The 17,797-nt window shown below is 37.7% G+C and overlaps 1 protein-coding gene across 1 annotated transcript; it reads left to right on the forward strand.

Annotated features, from left to right (window-relative positions):
- Positions 1 to 4,419: 4,419 nt before the first annotated feature.
- On the forward strand, positions 4,420 to 5,937 carry LOC125185169 (transcription factor MYB36-like). The gene is made up of 3 exons (XM_048081666.2): positions 4,420 to 4,689; positions 4,783 to 4,912; positions 5,261 to 5,937. Exons 1-3 carry the CDS (start codon positions 4,554 to 4,556, stop codon positions 5,808 to 5,810), a joined length of 816 nt encoding a protein of 271 aa, XP_047937623.1. The 5' UTR covers positions 4,420 to 4,553; the 3' UTR covers positions 5,811 to 5,937.
- The last annotated feature ends 11,860 nt before the right edge of the window (positions 5,938 to 17,797 follow it).

A 17,797-nucleotide genomic window follows, 5' to 3' on the forward strand; every position in this document is an offset into this window, starting at 1 on the left:
GAACAAAAAAAGAATGGGCGAGGGGAATCGAAATGGAAGAAATTGAGGAGTGAACAAATGACCTCTTGGAGACCGAAGGACCTCCACCAAAAAGATGATGGCAACCCTTGACAACTTTCATCCAAGCAACCATTTAAATCGACTCACTCGCTAGCTTCACGATACTAGGGTATACTTTCGTTCGAGCTCCGCCACTAGAGGTATACTCTTTCGAGCTCCGCCCCTAGGGTATACTCTCACTCAAGCTCCGCCACTAGCTACATGGTGCTAGTTGTGAATTTACCAAGTGGCTAACCCCGGGCTAACCACAAAGTAACCATAGCCCGACCATGGATTTTTCCAAACATTCATCTCACCCAACATGGGGAGGGACACTCACAAAGGAGCCACTCTTTTTTCTAAACTCAACTATAATCTCTTCTCTATTACAAAAGATACAAAAGGCCCTATTTATAGATGTGGGAGATTGGGAGATGAAAAGTCACTCAAACTAGGGTTGGAATATGAAAAGGCACTCAAAATATTTCAAAATCCCGCCTTTTGAATTCTTCTCGGACACAATTTACCCGGTCGGGTGTTTTCATGCAACAAAACACCCGCCCGCGTGAACTTTCTGGAGCCTCCTTTGCTTGACTGCGCGACTTTCGTAAAATGACCATAACTCCCTCATCCGAGCTCCGATTGAGTCGTTCAAGATACGCACGTGAAGCTCTTTCGACGATGAAGGAAATGGTAGACTTTGAATAGCATTTTGACACCATATGGATAGGCGATTCGTTGCTCAAATCTGACCTCAGTTGCGGCTTGGTTCATTATCACCCCTTCACCTCACTTTCCTTGGTTTAGCTTTACCCGGATTTGCATCAGAAAATCTTCCAAATTACACTGCTAAAAATTTTAATACACCAAACATAAAATCTGCATAACTACATATACAACTATAAAATAAAATAGAAATAATTTAGTACACAAATGTAACACGGTTAACAAGTACTCGATCCTTCGCGATATACTCCAACGTTTGACCGCCTAAAATAGTTGGGAAATGTTGGAGATTATGCTTTTGATGAATACACTGAATAAGGTAATTGCAATATGCTTTTGTCCAGAGAGAGTGCCATATTATAAATTCATTTATTATGTATTGCACGTGCTATTTCGGTCTTATAATAAATGTCCTATTTTATTATTTCATCAATTTCATTAACTTATTTACTCATATTTTATTATATAAAACTTATAAATATAAATGAGACTCATACTTCACTAACTTATTCAATTCAATTTTTTTTACATTTTTTAAAATTCATCCCAAGCTAAATAGAACTACTATTATGGGACAAAGAGTGTATAACTATTTAAATAAATGAATTTATTAATGCTCTCAACTTTTGACGATTCCAGAATGATCGGTGGAAATGTCGCTAGCTTGCTGCGAATGGTATATTTCCAATTGTATGAATTAAAAGAGAGATATATTCAATTATTTGACGTAAAACTAAGCACATTTTTACTGTAACTTAATGTTGAGGAAAAGGATTATTAGCACATTTTCAATCGTAGAGGACCACTTCAACAAATTAAATGACTTAAGTAGCATCATGTCAAGGTCATATTGAGTTCTCAATGGTAATAAACCGATTATAAAACCATGCGATAATAGTAGGAGTAGTTGAAAATTGAAATTCAAGCTTTAGTTTGCCAACCGTTGATTTAAGTACTGTGAAGATAATAACCCAATCATACATACTAATCTTAGATGTCTCAAAGTCAATGGAGGCGAGGACACTTGTCTCCTTTCCCAAAATAGTTTATTTGATTGTACAATTTTATTTTATTAATTAATTGTATTTTTTACACCCTTGATTTAAGTGTTTTTTAAACAAAAGATTCGATGTCTCACGAGAGAGGACAAAACATTGGCGATATAACTATAAATACGCGTATTTAAGTAATATTTGTGTAGTAAAAAGTCGCGTGAAGAGCACATTTAGTCGTTTTTCCTCTTTATTTCGTGGTATTTTCTATGTTTTCATATAGGCTACGTGTTCATATAATGCAATAATTTAAATCAATTAGTACTAATTCGAGCCATGCATGTCACTTCAAAATAAATATTATAAAGCAAAAATAAATTTAAAGAGTGACATTTTCTTATTCAATCAATTATTAACAATAATGCAACATACAAAAGCAAGAAAATTATTAAAAGTCAACGATAATGTAAATTTTAGGAAATAATAGAGTTATAAACATGATTATTTATTGTAGCCTTCTTCGAGATTCTATATATTAACTTAGAGTTAATATTTTTGACAAAGACATATTATTAGTAACTAACTCACCTATAAAATAGGAGTACAACTTAAAAACAGATAAATGCTTTCCTATATTGCTAAATTAATATTCCTCGTCCCATAAAAGATGTCATCTTTATGGATAACACATAGTAATTTTACGAGGTTTTGTTTTGTTTATTAAGTGGAGAAAGAATATATTTTTATATTAATATGATGAGAGAGAACTTTTTTGAAAAATAAAAATGTGACATCATCACTAGAACAAACTAAAAGAATGAGACATCTTTTATAGGATGAAGGGAGTAGTATAAAGTTAAAAAAAAAAGGGAGTAGTATAAAGTTAAAAAAAAAGGGAGTCGTATAATTAAAATCATTATCGATGATAACAAAAAATCTTAAACAAAAAACGGATAATAAATCTCAAACTATGTCATAGGTAGAACAATTGTATTATCTGATTCACTGTTCAATTTTGCAAGGAATGTATTTCAAATTTTTCCATAACAAAGTACTTAGTTTGAATAGTTTATAAATTGAAATTAAGATTATAAATTACACATATTGGGAGTGGTTCAAGAACTTTTTTAAAAAGTGAACTTTAATTAAAAAATATCAGTTTGATATTCTGATACTAATATTAGTTTAAATCACAAAACATATCAGTTACTAAGTCAGAAACTAATATTTATGAATTAACGAACTGATATTGAGACAAAAACTAATATTTTTATAATACTAATTGATATCAATATATTTGCAAACTTATATAAATCTGTATTTTGACTTTAATAGTAAAAGTTATGCTATAATCCATCTCATATTATACATTGTTATATATACTCTTAAGTTATGCTATAATCCATCTCCTACCATACATTGTTATATATACTCTTATTTATTATGCTTAATGGGCTGTCATCTACATATTATCATGTCTTTTTAGCTCAGATTTCGAAGTTATATGCAGATTAGAAACTTTAGGACTAAAATTATTCATGGCACAATGTATATATGGTGCCGGTGCGTTGATTCTATAGCCTTTTACTTTTTTGTTTTGACATTTGATGATTAAAGAAGTCATCAATTGTAATTGAGTTAGGTTACAGATTTAATATCCTGCAATCATTGTAGACTTTATAATTTAAATGTGTTTTTATCCTAACATTTGAAATGAGATTTATTGTTTTGTATGTGTGTCATTATGCATTTATTGAAACCCAAACGACTAGTACGCAATGGTGCCCAGTGGAAGAAAACCGTGATCAACGAGTATGTTTGAGAGCCGACTCGAAGTGGTGGCTGGGAAATAAGAGCTCACCGTGACCAACGAGAAATCGGAGTGGTGGTCTGACAAAGAACTAACGACTAACGAGGACGTAAGCTCTTAGCATGTTACGGACTCAATATCCTACGTCAATTATTAGAGCAACTAATGTAAAGTTTATAGACTAAACTGCATGCTATTCTTTTTGGATACACCTTTAGGGTTCTTATGGTGGCCATTGACTCATTGATTGATGACAATTCAAAGAACGTAAAAAGCATTGATAAATCAATCCAAAAGGGCGTCTGATCTGTTCAAATGGATGCATGTATACTCATCAGAGATACATAGCTCTATATATTGCTGCCACATATCTAATGTATGGGTCATCATTATCATAAAAAAAAATGATCATATATTCCAGCAGTCGATTCCCAAAATCTACATACTATAATCAAACAGTAGAAAAACCCACAACTCTTCACAAAAAGGAGTGTAGTAGATACTCCTTTTTTTACTGTTTCCTGGAGTACAATTTTTCAATAATTAGCTGGAATTGCATGAATGTTGATTAGCTGGAAAAGTTCAACTATTTATACATAAATTAATATTGAGTTACAGTGTTTTGCAACAGGAACATCATTGACTAGTTGATCTGCTTTTAGTTAAGATTTAAAAGTTAAATTAAGTAGTGGAATCTTGAAAACCAAGAAAGAGACTGGGCATCAAATTAAATTTATTCAATTTATATATATAGTACTAGTAGTAATAATTTTTGCTGTGTGATTTAAAACGGAAACTAATCAGCCAATAAGCTTGAACGTACAGATATAGTTTGACTTGTTATATGAATTGATGGCATTGCCATTATTTCCTAATCATCTTCCATCAATAAAACGCCCAAATCCCACACAACACAACGCAACACCCTGGATATTCCTGCCTACGAACATAGATGCACCAAATATAAGAGATAGAGATAGAGAGAGATGGGTAGAGCTCCTTGCTGTGATAAGGCAAATGTGAAGAAGGGCCCATGGTCGGCTGAAGAAGATGCTAAGCTTAAGGAGTTCATGGACAAATGTGGCACCGCTGGCAATTGGATCGCTCTTCCTCAAAAAGCTGGTAATTAAAATTTTAAATACATCCCCTCTCTCTCCCTTCATACTATATCTTAGGAGTATGTTTTTAGTGATGGGAATTTGTTGGAAATATCAGGTCTGAAAAGATGTGGAAAGAGCTGCAGATTGAGATGGCTTAATTATCTCAGACCTAACATTAAACATGGCGAATTTTCGGATGAAGAAGACAGAATTATTTGCACACTCTACGCAACCATTGGAAGCAGGTACACCAAATAATTAACACCTCTCTCTCTCCAGCAGTGAAGTGTTTTATATAGAATTTGATGCCCTGCAAGTGGATACTGACATTATATAACCTGAACCACAAAAACACCATGTTTTCTTTCTTCTTCTGCCAATTTTAAACGAAAACAAAATGAATTAACTGAAATATGGCATAAACTGTGGGAAATTCCAATGCTACATGTTAAAGTCAACAGATTCTCCTGTATTTAACATGAATTTTGTGCATGCACATCAGTTTTTAGTCAATAATTATGCTCAAATATAACATACTTTTGTTTCTTCAAATATCAATTGAAACGAATTGTTGTTATGTCCAAAAAATGCAGGTGGTCAATCATCGCAGGCCAGTTACCCGGGCGAACCGACAACGACATTAAGAATTACTGGAACACCAAGCTCAAGAAGAAATTAATGGGACTCATCCCTTCAAACCACACCAAATATTCACAGCCGCACTCGCATCTATACAGCGATTTCAACTCCTTTTATCTCCAAACTGCTAAATCAGTTGAACCAATGCCATCCTTCTACTGCAACACATTTTCACTAACCACATCTCAGTATCCTTATTTTTCGCAAAATCAAGAGGCCTTGGCCGATCTCCAGCACTATCAAGAGAAGGAAGGCAACAAAATGCTCATGTTTGGTGGCAATGAAGCGAGCTGTAGCAAAGAACACGTCAAACAGGAAGGAATTGCCTGCGGTTTTCACGGATTTTACGGTGAATTTGATCAGAAATGCATGCTGATAAATGATGCGTTTTTTTATCAAAAGCCGTTTAATTCGGATGGTCAGTTGCAGTGTGACGTGGAACAAGTTAAACAGCTGATTAGTAACAATCATGATGAGGGCAAGGAGATGTTGTATTACTATTAGCTAGAGAGAGAAAATTTGACTATAAGTACAATATGAAAGATTTGAAGAGGTAAGTATAGCTTCATCATGCACATAAGACCTAAATTGTCCAAAGTTCAAATTAAAAGGGTAAATGGTATACATAATACTCCCTGCGTCTATCATTAAATGTCCCATTTTTTTTTCCGTATGTTCGCCAATAAAGGTCCCTTTTTACTTTTACTATATTTGATAAGTGGACCATACATTTCACTAACTCATTCCACTCACATTTTATTATAAAACCAATATATAAAAGTAGGTTCCACATTCCACTAACTTTTCTATCCACTTTACTACATAAAGTCGAACAATTTTTTAAAATCTATGCTGGTCAAATATGAGACATTTAATCACGGACAGAGGGAATAGTTTTAATAACTCTTAACTATTAGAGCAACCACAATAGCGGATGTCCACTATTGGAGCCGGCGAGCGGATGACGGACGTCCCGGACGGACGAGAGGTTGCCCGTGGTCGTGAGGCGTCGTCCGTCCGCTCATCCGCTATTGTGGTCAGGCGATGTATGAGCGGACGGATGAGAGCATTTTTCGAATTTTTTATTTTATTTTTTTTCAAAACGATATATATACGGCTCATTGTGGGCGTCGTTCACTTTAAGTTAACACGGTCAGTTCTAAACAAAGAAAAAGAATAATTTCACAACCTAGATAGGCTTAGACTACCTATCGTGAAAGGTTGCAATGTCAGTCCGATTATTTCTAAGCCTTACTGAAATAAGATGACGTTGGTGTGGTATAGCACTGAATGGATCTAACAGCGAGACAGTCTTTATGCTATCTACTGAAAGACGAGGTCTCGTAAATGATTTCTCAATCAATGTACGTTAGCATTGAGCATACGGTATTGATTATGCACTACTTTGACTTACCAAATGGTGCGGGTTTTTCGCAACCCAATAAGCCTGGTATATTGGGTAGTGGTGATTAATATCTAGCGGTGCTAGGATTGCTATTATGTTGAATCGTGCGCGAGGTGAGTCTCGTTTGATAACATCCTCAAGAGAAGCTTGAAATAAGTTTTATTATTCGGAACCTAGCTAGTTGGAGTTTAATTACTCTATGAATAATAAATAAGATTTTCTTGCTGAGTCCTCTCTTGGAATAAATAAGATATTGATTAATTAAGTCCATAGCAGACAATAATTGATTAATGGATGTTTCGGATTTGGATGGGGAGTGCAGTATTACTTCTGTAGTGGCTGCTCGTAATATTCCAATTTCAAGCTTATATTAAATTGGGTTTAATTTAATTAGTAAAAAGCTAATTGGAGGAGCCCATATCCAAAGCCTTCCATAGATCCCTGTCTGGGCCCAATATGTGACTTATTATAAATAGGAGAATAAAGGAGACAGAAAATACACTTGTATTTTACTCAAAATTTTCGGCCCCCTCTACTCCTAGTAGTGGTCGAATTTTTCTCCTCCGTGGGAAAGGATTTCTGTCTTCTTTATTTATGTCCTAGTGCACTGGTGAGATCAGCCCACCCTGATATCAGTTCACAGTCCGGGAACCAGTCAGAACATCCGTGGTTTTGTACTAAAGATCTTCACGTGGAGAAGGCGCTAGCTATCTTCGATTCTTTGGAGAACCATCAAGGTATAATGGCTGAACCTTAGAAAAGCATGTTTTAGGTTTCAATTAATTTAAAGCATGTTATTATTTGAGTTATGAGCATGATACGTGAGATAATTACGCGAATAGAATTTGTCTAAATAATCCGCTAAATAGATCAGAATTATTATGTAATTGATTGATGTGAGCGCTTCCGCTGCCAACCCCTTCAATTGGTATCAGAGCCAGTCTTTGGCTCTGATTATTTGGATTTAAATTTCGCGAAATTCATGTATGCATGCGTTTTTATTTTCGAAGCATGTTCTTGTTTTTAGTTGTTATATTTTATGGATGATGAACTCAAGAACAATCGAAACAAAGAACTCAAATTTTTGGAACGCAAGAGACGTGTGATTCGTCGGCGCTTGCGCCGAGACGAATCGCGCGACATGCGATCCAATTAGGGTTGTCGAGCGAGTGGGAGGGAGGGAGGTAATTGGCCGGCGACACGCAGACGAGGGTGGCCTCGTGCGCGCCGCCGGCGTGACCGCCGGTCCCGGAAAGCCTCGGGAATCGCGGCTGTCGAGTGGGAGAAGGCGAGTGATCGTGCGGCGACGTGAAAACGAGCATGGTCTCGTCCACACCGCCGGCGATACCGCGGTAGCCCTCACCCCAGATCAGACGGCGTTCGACAGAGGGGGTCGGCTGACCGGAAGCTGCTGCTCGTCCGTGAGCGGCGGCGGTTTCTCCCGACCAAGAAACCCTAACCCTAAACCGAACCCTAACCTTAATCGGCCTCTGCCCCAGCGACGCGAGACCGAGATCAGCGACGGCATTCACGACGGCTGATGCGTCGCGCGAGATATACGGAGCAAAGCGGGATCGCCGGAGCTGCGCGCGTCCACCGCGCGCTGGGCGACGTCGACCAAGGGTGACGCGGCGCGTTTGCGCCGCAATGGGAGAAAGGAAGCAGCCGCCGTCGCGCGGACTACTGGCGACAGCTGGACGGCGAACCCGCTGATCCGGCGAGAAGTCCCGGCGTGATTTCGCCGTTCGTCGTACGTGCGAACCTCGTGCGACGGGATAACGATGAAATATTATTTTAATGATTATTTGATTCCTAAATTAAAAGATATCATTAAAATATTATTATTTAATGGAAATAAAATATTTTGGGAAGATTTCCCTAGATTTTAGGAATATTTAGATTATTGACCATATCTAGGGATATCTTTTAATCCTAGATGATGTGGACAAGAATAATTTAATGGTTTCCTAATTATATTATATATATATATCTAGAATCCTAATAAGGATAGATATGTAGGATTTCATTAAATAATAAAATATATTATTCTCTTCCCAATCTTAATAAGGACTTAATTTAAGTTTATTTATTCATGTCCGTAAAAGATATAAATAATTAATTATTTTAGATAATTCTTATAGAAGACATGAATATGGATTAAACTTTAGTAATTAATATATATCCTTTAATAAGATGTTTAAAAGATTATAAAAGATTTAATTATCTAGTCAATTAAATACCAACAGAATTTAATTAAGCCTTTAATCTGCCCTAAGGCTAAGGATAATTAATGAAAAACCATAACTTAAATATCTAAGCGATAATTACGAACTAAGTTTGTATATGGTCTCCATCGATTGGTCCACAACTTATGTAGCTAATTTCTGAATCTTATCGCCACCCATGCTGTGGGGACAATAATCCTAAGAAATAGCGAGTTCATATAGGTGGACTTCTCAATTGTAAATAGTATGGACTAGAAAGTAGTTTTCAATATTATCGCCACTCATGCTATGGGGACAATAATCCTAAGAAATTACAAGTTTCAGAAGTCTAAATAGAATTTACGAGATAGCATGGTCTTGTTATCAACGCATGAGCATTGTTATGGGAGTGTGTTGTAGAAATGAGATACTGTAATGCTAAATCTGATGGTCGTGCTTAGGCAACATTTGGCGGCCATGCCGTGCTGCGGTCTCTGGACTATTCGTCGATATTGTGACCAGTAAAATTTTACAGTTGTGAGAATTTGAAAAGTTTTATGGTTAATCTACTCAATTTCATCACATAAGTTTATGACAAATAGTAAATATTCTGTTTTGCAGTGCAACCTAAATCGTCAACATGTCACTCAATCCTCTTTCTGCAATTCTTAAAGAAAACAAACTCGAGGGCCAAAATTACATAGAATGGAAATAAAATTTGGACATCGTTCTCACGGCTGATGAGTACAAGTTTGTGCTCACTACTCCGCGGCCCCCAGTGCCGGCGGCTAAGGCCGCGCAGGCAGCGCGAGATGCCCATAGACGGTGGCACAAGGCGAATGAGATGGCTAAGTGTTATATGTTGGCCTCCATGTCAACAGTGCTTAGACATCAGCATGCCGCCATGGCAACTGCCACCGAGATTATGGAAAATCTCACAAATCTCTTTGGTACTCAGAATCGAACAGCTAAGTCTCAAGCTTTTCGGAGTATCATGTGCAAGTCTATGAAGGAAGGCTCGTCTGTGAGGGACCATGTCCTCGAGATGATGAGCCACCTCAATCAAATTGAGGTTTTGGGAGGCGTCATTGATGCCGAGTCCCAAGTTACTATTATCCTTCAGAGTCTGCCTCCTAGCTTCCAGCAGTTCAAGCTCAACTTTGAGATGAACAAAAGGAATTACACCTCGGCTGAGTTGTTGACTGAACTTCAGTCGGCAGAGGATCTCATGAACCAAGCTAAGGCTGCGATGGTAAGTTCGTCACATCGTTCCTCTGGCCCTGGGCCTGGCGCAGGAAAGAAGAAAGTGACGAACCAGGTCGCACCTAAGGAAGCTAAGGGAAAGAAAAAGAGGAGGTCGGGAAAGAAGCAAACCGGAAAGTGTTTCAAGTGTGGAGAGAAGGGGCATTGGAAGCCAGACTGCCCTAAAAAGGGCAAGGCTACAGGTATGCACCAAGCTTTTGTTGTCGAATCTTGTTTAGCTTCGACTTCATCTCATACTTAGGTTATAGACACTGGAGCTACTGATCATATTTGTTTTGATCCCGACTTAATGCAGGTGACAAGACGGCTGTATGATGGTGAGATAGAAGTCCAGCTGGGCGACGCTACTAAAGTGGCGGCCGTTGCAGTGGGAGACGTTTATTTGTGTTTTAGTAGTGATAGATTTTTGGTTATGAAGAATGTTTTGTTGATACCTTCTTTTAGAAGAAATTTAATTTCAGTTTCTAAATTGGTTTTTGATGGATATTCGATTTCTTTTAATGACAGTTGTGTTATTAAGAAAGATGGTTCTTATATCTGTCGTGGTATCATGGAAAACAATATGTACACAATCATATCTACACAATTTAATAATCGCAAATTAGAACTCAATAATGCATCGAAAATTTCAAAGAAGAGAAAAGAACCTTCAAGTTCAATGAACGAAACGTACTTATGGCACCTTAGACTTGGTCATGCCAACCAAAAGAGGATTCAGACTCTCGTGGATCAAGACCTTCTTAAAGGGCTAGATACTGAATCATTTTCCACATGTGAATCCTGTTTGGAAGGCAAGATGACTAAGAGACCTTTTAGGGTGAAAGGTAATAGGGCCAAGGAAGCACTAGAACTCGTTCATACTGATGTGTGTGGACCAATGTCAACCGAGGCAAGAGGCGGCTTTCGCTATTTCATCACTTTTATTGATGATTACTCGAAAGTCAGATATGTTTATTTGATGCGCTTTAAGTCTGAAGCTTTTGACAAGTTCAAGGAGTTTAAGGCTTATGCGGAGATGCATCATGGAAAACGTATCAAGAGCCTGCGATCTGATCGCGGATGCGAATACCTCAGTGCCGAGTTTTTGGACTACTTATTAGTAGAGGGAATTGAATCCCAAACGACTGCGCCGGGCACACCCCAGCAGAATGGCGTAGCTGAAAGAAGGAATAGGACCTTGTTGAACATGGTCCGATCGATGATGAGTTATGCACGACTACCTATTTCGTTTTGGGGGCATGCCTTGCTTTCCGCGAGTCATATTTTAGACAATTTACCGTCAAAATCTGTTTCTGCTACTCCATATGAGTTGTGGACTGGGCGCAAGCCCAATCTAGAGCATCTCAAGATATGGGGGTGTCCAGCTCATGTTTTGGAAAAGGATCCAACTAAGCTGGGCTCAAGGACAGAGGTATGTTTGTTTATAGGGTACCCCAAAGGTTCAAAAGCTTATGAATTCTATAGTCTTCGAGACAAGAAAGTCATTGTGAGTACTCACGCGACGTTCTTAGAGGAAGACTTTGTTATGAATCATAAACCCAGCAGTGAGGTAGCTCTAGATGAGCTCACTTCAGTCACAAGTTCCATTAACCAAGAACAAGTACCAATTGTACAACCTATTCCCGAACCTTCAACTTTTACACCTAATGTTGTAGTGCCGCGCCGCAGTGGGAGGGTCTCTCATGAGCCCGATAGGTACATTGGTTTGGGGTAATCCATGGATCACCCCTCGGACAACAATGTACTAGATCCCTGGAATTCTGCAGAGGCGCAGGCGGATGTCGATCATTGCGAATGGGTAAAAGCAATGGATTCGGAACTACAATCTATGATAGAAAAAGACGTCTACGATTTGTCCGTCCTACCCGAAGGCTGTACTGCCATTGGGAGCAAGTGGATATGCAAACGTAAACGTGGACCCGATGGACGAGTTAAAGTCTTTAAGGCAAGACTAGTGGCTAAGGGGTATACCCAAAAGGAAGGTGTCGATTACGACGAGACCTTCTCCCCAGTGGCCATGCTCAAATCGATCCGGATTCTATTGTATATAGCAGCTTATATGGATTTGGATGTGTGGCAGATGGACATTAAGACTGCGTTCTTGAACGGTAGTCTTGAGGTGACCATCTACATGGAACAACCCGAGGGTTATGCCGTGAAGGGCAAAGAGAACATGGTTTGGAAGCTTAAGAAGGCCATTTATGGCCTTAAGCAAGCATCTAGATCATGGAATCAGTACTTCGATCAAACTGTTCATAAGTTTGAATTCGAAAAATGCCCTAACGAGAGCTGCGTGTACAAGAAGGTAGAAAAAGGGAATGTGGTGTTCTTAGTTTTATATGTATATGACATTCTTCTAATTGGAAACAATAAAAAGATATTGTCATCAGTTCGAACTTGGTTGTCAAACCAGTTCGAGATGAAGGATATGGGAGATGCAGGACACATCCTAGGTATCAAGGTCCTTAGGGATCGTGAGAAAAGGATGTTGTGCTTATCCCAAGAACCCTACATCGATACTGTACTTAGTCGTTTTAGCATGCAAGATGCCAAGAAAAGTTTCTTACCTTTTAGACATGGCATCCATTTATCTCAAGAGATGTGTCCTAAGACTTCATCTGAGATAGCAGAGACGATAAGGATACCATATGCTTCGGCAGTTGGTAGTCTCATATATGCTATGCTTTGTACAAGGCCTGATATTTGTTTTGTTGTTGGCATGGTAGCAAGATATCAGTCAAATCCGGGCCAAGGACATTGGACTGCAGTAAAGAACATACTCAAGTACTTTAAACGGACTAAGGACTATGTTCTAGTTTACAAAGCAGGCGAGCTATGTCCTTTGGGATATACAGATTCAGACTTTCAAGCTGATCAGGACTCGAGGAAATCTACTTCTGGTTATGTGTTTACCTTAGGAGGTGGAGCCGTAATTTGGAAGAGTGTAAAGCAGAAATGCATTGCAGACTCTACCATGGAAGCCGAATATGTGGCCGCTTCGGAGGCTGCAAAGGAGGCTGTATGGCTCAAGAACTTTCTTATGGACTTAGGTGTGATTACGAATCTGCCCAAGAGCATCACCATTTATTGTGACCATTCTGGTGCTGTGGCAAATTCGAAGGAACCAAGAGCTCACAAAGCGAACAAACACATTGAGAGGAAATATCATATCATCAGAGATATAGTGCAGAGAGGAGACATACAAGTGGTCAAGATTGCGTCAGAGAACAACCTGGCAGATCCTTTTACTAAGGCATTGGCGGTCAAACCGTTCGAACGCCATGTAGAAGGAATGGGAGTTCGACTCGCTCGAGACCTCAACTCGCTTTCAGTATAAGTGGGAGAATTAGACGCAGTGCACATTTTTTTGTATACTCGAAAGCTGTTTTGAGTATAAGTGGGAGATTGTTAGAGTTTGTATACTAGAAATCACCTTTCGAGTGATTGAATACTGTTAAAACTCTTATCTTATTTTCCAAATGAATAAACAGATTATTTTTGTCATAATATTGTTATGTTTTACATTTAATGGATGTTTATTGCATATTTAAATGTATAAGTAACTTAACAAAGTTTAAGTCTTTGTTTTAGTAGACCGGTTGTGGGAGTCGTTCACTTTAAGGTAACACGGTCAGTTCTAAACAAAGAAACAGAATAATTTCACAACCTAGATAGGCTTAGACTACCTATCGTGAAAGGTTGCAATGTCAGTCTGATTATTTCTAAGCCTTACTGAAATAAGATGACGTTGGTGTGGTATAGCACTGAATGGATCTAACAGCGAGACAGTCTTTATGCTATCTACTGAAAGACGAGGTCTCATAAATGATTTCTCAATCAATGTACGTTAGCATTGAGCATACGGTATTGAGTATGCACTACTTTGACTTACCAAATGGTGCGGGTTTTTCGCAACCCAATAAGCCTGGTATATTGGGTAGTGGTGATTAATATCTAGCGGTGCTAGGATTGCTATTATGTTGAATCGTGCGCAAGGTGAGTCTCGTTTGATAACATCCTCAAGAGAAGCTTGAAATAAGGTTTTATTATTCGGAACCTAGCTAGTTGGAGTTTAATTACTCTATGAATAATAAATAAGATTTTCTTGCTGAGTCATCTCTTGGAATAAATAAGATATTGATTAATTAAGTCCATAGCAGACAATAATTTATTAATGGATGTTTCTATCTTAAGCGCGGGAAATAAATATGAAGTATTGGAAACCCGAAGTACTTATAATTTCGGATTTGGATGGGGAGTTCAATATTACTTCTGTAGTGGCTGCTCGTAATATTCCAATTTCAAGCTTATATTAAATTGGGTTTAATTTAATTAGTAAAAAGCTAATTGGAGGAGCCCATATCCAAAGCCTTCCATAGATCCCTGTCTGGGCCCAATATGTGACTTATTATAAATAGGAGAATAAAGGAGACAGAAAATACACTTGTATTTTACTCAAAATTTTCGGCCCCCTCTACTCCTAGTAGTGGTCGAATTTTTCTCCTCCGTGGGAAATGATTTCTGTCTTCTTTATTTAAGTCCTAGTGCACTGGTGAGATCAGCCCACCCTGATATCAGTTCACAGTCCGGGAACCAGTCAGAACATCCGTGGTTTTGTACTAAAGATCTTCACGTGGAGAAGGCGCTAGCTATCTTCGATTCTTTGGAGAACCATCAAGGTATAATGGCTGAACCTTAGAAAAGCATGTTTTAGGTTTCAATTAATTTAAAGCATGTTATTATTTGAGTTATGAGCATGATACGTGAGATAATTACGCGAATAGAATTTGTCTAAATAATCCGCTAAATAGATCATAATTATTATGTAATTGATTTATGTGAGCGCTTCCGCTGCCAACCCCTTCATTAGTTTCCTACCATCATTGACATAATCACTTTGTCGATTGTTTTAAATTTAATTTTTCATTTGTGTAGGCGAACCCCACGTGTTCTTTTTCCTAGCAGATATATAGTCTTCTATATAATTCTGAATGAGATTACACGAATGCACATAAGTGTATAGTTCTGGTAGTAAAAAATGACGATTCTAACTTCCTCTATCTTCGGCAACTCTCTTTTTTGGTTTCATTTTTGAAGATGTGAATAAAGTTTATTCCATTTTGTTGAAATTATACTCCCTCCGTCCCAAGATAAGTGACCTACTTCTTTTGGGCACGAGATTTAAGGAATAGTATTTAAATAAGTTAAAGTGGAGAGAGTAAAGTATGAGAGAGGGAAAGTAGATGAGAGAAGAGAGAATAAAGTAGGTGGAGAATAAAGTAAGAGAGATGACTTTTTGCTAAAAATGGAAATAGGTCACTTATAGTGGGACACCCCAAAAAGGAATACAAGTCACTTATCTTGGGACGGAGGGAGTATTATTTTTGGTTTAATTTTTCAATTTTGAAATTATATTTTTCGGCACAAAGGTATTCGAAATGGTATAAAATTTTGGTATATCGTACCGAAGTTAGTACAATATACCGAAATTCCAATACTTGCAACGGCCTAGATATTATCCATAGCAAAATTTTGGTATATCGAAATTCGATATACCGAAACTTTCAATACGGTAAAATTATGAAATTCTTTCATATTGATATTTTCGATACAATAACGATACAAAATTTTCGATACAATATACCGTATCGACTCAGCCCTAAGTAAGGCATCAAAAGGCCGGATAGAAGAGTCACGATCATGGGTCATCAAAACAATTCAATAATTGATGTCTCAATTCTCTTAATTGCAAATTATTTCGTTTTAATTTTGTAATATCTTATTTTACCATGTAATATCAAATCTTAATTATATAAGAACACGATGATTTCAGGTTGGGTTGGATTTGACCTTATTGGGTTGGGACGATATTGGATGAACCCGATAGCGACCCAATCCATATGATTTGCCAGTCCTAATGACATGAAAACATTATGTCTCTAAATCACTATCCTTATATTTAATTTGATTGAAGATAAATTAAAATCTCAACTATTCGATTGAATTAAAAATCAATTAAGATTCTTAATTATTTAATTGAATCTAATCTGAGATCAATCAGATTTTCAATTGTACCAAAAATCAATTGAATTGGGGATTAATCGAGAAATATTACATTCCAATTTAATCTAAGATCACTACAATATTCAACTATTCAATTCAACATGGTCTAAAGTCTAAATTTAATTAAACTATCAAATTGTTTAGTTAAATATAGGATCTAGGGGAGATGATTAAAACAAGAATGCACCTAAATTCAGAAATGCAACCTAAATCTTGGCCTTAGGATTAGATGATCTAATGGTCAATAATTAACCAACAACACGGAAAGTAATAATTAAGCAATTTTAGGTCATATTTTAAGATTTGGGTTTAATGTCATGTTAAGATCATTTTAGGTCATTTAGAACTCTTACTTTGTCTAGCTTCTCTCCATCGCCTCCGCTGACCGCTGCGGTGAACCGTCGACGTCGTCCGTCGACGCCGGCGAAGGAGGTCGACCGCCTCCGTCTTCGCCGTTGTCTTCGTCTTCTACTTCCGTTTCCGGCGCCGTCAAGATTCGTCTCCGCTCAAGATCTTTTCCCTTCGTCGGCTTCGAAATGGAAGCAAAGAGGACCGTTTTACCGTGTTTGAAGCAGGGCGTTAAATATGGAGAACAAAACGCAAACTCTCAAAAGGAAGTACTCACTAAAATTGATGCCATCTCTTTAATTGAGGATGAGATTAATCGCATCGTAAGAATGCTACACTATATTCTAACTGTGATGGCAAGTTCGAGAAATTGTGGATGGGATTAATCGCATTAATCATCGTAAGAATGCTACACTATACTCTAACTGCGATGGCAAGTTCAAGAAATTGTGGATGGAGTTGGATGATCTTACTATCACTGCGCTCTCTGCTTTAGAAAAGGGAAATCAACTTATGAAAACTAAGGGAAGGCTTTTGGTGATGAATACTAAAAAAAATCAGTTATCAAAAGCAAGATCTTCTACCTTACATGGAAAAGTGCAATTTGAAATCAAAAAGTGTTACTTTGCTAGAGCTTTCATCTATATCTTCATGCTTGGTCTTACCGTTTTGTTGCCAAATCTAGTGGCTGCATGCACCTGATTCTCAGGCCACTAAAGAGGTGAAAATTTTTAATGAAGTGTTGAGGATTGCCTTCTTTGTCATCTGCGCATTGATCTTGACCCAATTCCTCGATTCATATGTGCGAGACATGCTTAAAGATCAAAATCAAGTGAAGAAGAGTGGCCAAGTCATACAATGGACGATATTGTTCATATATCAAATGTTGCATCAATCGAATCTCGTAGTGTTAGAGAATATGGTCATACGCAGCAATGTGTAAGTGCACGGAAAGCTATGATGGAGCTGCAGGAGTGCATGAGAAGTTAAGGTGGAGATGCGATGCATGTGATCAAGATGTGAGCTGAATTTTGAACTGCCATCATTGAGCCGTTAGTTTCAGTTTGTTAGCGGTTGTAATTGACTCGGTGTAGCTCTCATACATCCGAGCTTAAGCTTTGTATTAGTGCTAGCAATGTAGCTCATTTTTTTTTTTTTTTTTGTTGTTGTTCAAGTTGTATCCTCTCCACCAATATTGTATAATTCGA

The sequence above is a fragment of the Salvia hispanica genome, chromosome 1 (genome assembly GCF_029641045.1).
Source record: "Salvia hispanica isolate PSC_SH4W2 chromosome 1, Shi_PSC_v1, whole genome shotgun sequence".
In the NCBI taxonomy this organism is placed as follows: Eukaryota; Viridiplantae; Streptophyta; class Magnoliopsida; order Lamiales; family Lamiaceae; genus Salvia; species Salvia hispanica.